At 48.3% G+C, this 2,648-nt stretch overlaps 1 protein-coding gene across 1 annotated transcript; it reads right to left on the reverse strand.

Moving 5' to 3' along the window:
* Window positions 1-684: 684 nt before the first annotated feature.
* On the reverse strand, window positions 685-1,359 carry LOC308305039 (claudin-4-like; the record flags this gene model as incomplete). Its single annotated transcript, XM_080749678.1, has 1 exon — window positions 685-1,359. One exon carries the CDS (start codon window positions 1,357-1,359, stop codon window positions 685-687), a length of 675 nt encoding a protein of 224 aa, XP_080605804.1.
* Window positions 1,360-2,648: the final 1,289 nt, after the last annotated feature.

A 2,648-nucleotide genomic window follows, 5' to 3' on the forward strand; every position in this document is an offset into this window, starting at 1 on the left:
GCAGAATACGATCTTTTTCAAAATGTGATAGTCATGTTCATAAGGTATTTGTTCAAGTCATATATTACTGTACAATTCTGATTAAACAGATATACAGGACAACTCCTTGGTTTTCTTTCTTTTACTTCCTCCTCTAGTTAGTTGGTACATACTGTACTACAATCTCCCCACAATCCAACCATTTTTAGGTGAATGCATGCAAGGGAAAGGACATTTTCTATATCCTTCCCCCAGGGGTCATCGCCATGCTGGCTTGTGTGGTGGACATTTCTGTCAGCATTCCATTTTAGCCACAGACATACAAAATGAGTGGACAATAATAGTACCAGAAACACATAGAGCTAGCCCTGAATGACCATAACAGGTCTGTAACTCTGAGAGTGTAGAAATGGAACCAAATGGACCCGCATTTGTACACTCTTAGAGTTAATTGCAAATACAACATTTGAGAACCACAAGTTCTAGTGGACTCCTAGTGCCATAGTGTCCAGTAAATAAGTGTCATATTCTGAAAACCGGGAGACTAGACATTCAGTAATTGGGTCTTGTCAAGAACAGTGTGTAAAAAAGAGAATCTGAAATTTGCAGCGGACAAGGTCAAGTCTTTGCCATGGACACATTTTGTCCGTGTACGGACATCTTGATGAAGACCGCTGTCTTCCTCAGATTCCATTTCCCTTATCCTTACACATAGTCTCTCCTGTTGTAGGAGCTCGGCGCCATTGACCTCGGAGCGGCAGAGTAGGCCATGGCGTGGCTCTGGGCGGGGATGGAGTACCTGGTGGGTTTGGCCTCCTGGGGAGGACAGCTGCAGCAGAGAATGGACCCCCCCACCAGGAGCAGGAAGGCCGCGGCCCAGCCCAGGTAGAGCGCGGCCCCGATCTCCATCTTCTGCCCGGAGGGGATCAACGGGCTGTAGAACTCGATGACGATGGTATGCGCCGACCAGGAGACGGGGACCAGCTGTGCCAAGGCGGCCGCGATGAACGCCCCGCCGGAGGAGGCCATCACCCTGGCTTTGACACCCTCCTGCTCGATGCAGGTCGTGCACTTGGCGCCCACCACGGAGATGAGGAGCGCCACCACCCCGACCAAGATGGCCACCACAGAGAGGGCCCTGGCGGCCTGCAGGTCCTGGGGCAGGGCCAGCATGGAGTCATAGACCTTGCACTGCATCTGGCCCGTGCTCTGCACCACGCAGCTCATCCACAGGCCCTCCCAGTACACCTGGGCCGTGACGATGTTGGCCCCGATGAAAGCGGAGACCCTCCACATGGGCAGCGCGCAGCTGACCACGCTCAGCAGCCATCCCAGCACAGAGAGACAAACACCGACCAGCTCGAGACCGAACGATGCCATTTTTGCGCCCCCAAACAGGCGTCTCCTCTGTAAGATAAACTCCTGTTTGAAGGTTTCTGTCCTCGCTGAGTGTCTCTTTCAAGCTGTTGTCCTGTTTTCCTTATTTGTCCTTTACTGCTCCTCTCTTTTATCGATATCTTGAGTGTTTCTCTTTATATACAGTACAGTAGCCTTTGTATGAAGTCCAATTGTCACAGAGTCACTCCCGTCTCAGTAGCCTGACCCTCTCAACCTTATCCACAAGGTCGCTTTCTTTACCTCCAATCTTTCCTCCTGTTGCAACATCCAAGAAAAAGATTTGTCACAGCATGCTCTCTCTAGACACGCACACTCTGCCTCCCGCTCCAGTGTGTTGGTCCTTCTGCAGTTGATGTCCAGTATAGAATAAGCTTATGCTTTATCTCTGTATCGTTTATTACCCAGTGGTCAGGCACACCCCATGACGTGGCTCACCAAACCAAGCCAATCAGTGTGTTCTAGGCTGTATTTACCACCCGGGGTGTGTGTGTGCGTGCACGTGTGTGTGTGTGTGTGTGCGCGCGCGCGCGTGTGTGTGTGTGTGTGTGTGTGGACAAATGTGTGAGGGTGTTTTTTCCCAATAAAGAGTAGGTTTTATGGCATAATGTAACCCTTTGAACCATAGTAGCACCGTGCAGGTGTGCACGTCTACTTTATTGCTGTTGATGGGTAATGAGTGGCCAAGGCAGCTCTTTTAATGTGGTTGATAGGTAACCAGAAGGGGCAATGAGAGAGACATGCAGCCACTTCTCTAAGCTTTAGGCAGGGACAATTTTATTCATACGTTACACACATTTCAACAACAAGGCAATTCAAATTGCTTTACCAATATGTCCCCTTTGGCCAAATACAAATGAACATGCACCTGACCTCATAAACAACCATTTGAGTTGTTCAAAGCCATGAACATGCAGCTGGCGTAAGGCCAGTAGGCCTAATGCCAGCCATTCTGTTGTCCGTCAGTAAAATATGGTTACACAACTACTAGACCAAAGAGTATATGTAATGTATGAAATCATAATTTCTGGTTAATGGCGAACTGGCCACACGAAAAAGAAATAATTTTGAGTAGAGATACTAACCGTCCGCTTTTCCATCATGTCAAAAGACTGATGTCTCAATAACGTACTGTAAGGCTTTTTCAGCATCCTTATTTTGTACCAAGGTATGGTGAAGCATAGCATACAAAGTGTGTTGTAGATCAACAGAGTAGTGGACACCACTCATCAATAACTGTCTCTCACATTCAGGATGATCCTCTTTGATGTTAG

Source organism: Nannobrachium achirus, assembly GCF_963921795.1.
Source record: "Nannobrachium achirus genome assembly, chromosome: 19".
Taxonomy (NCBI): Eukaryota; Metazoa; Chordata; class Actinopteri; order Myctophiformes; family Myctophidae; genus Nannobrachium; species Nannobrachium achirus.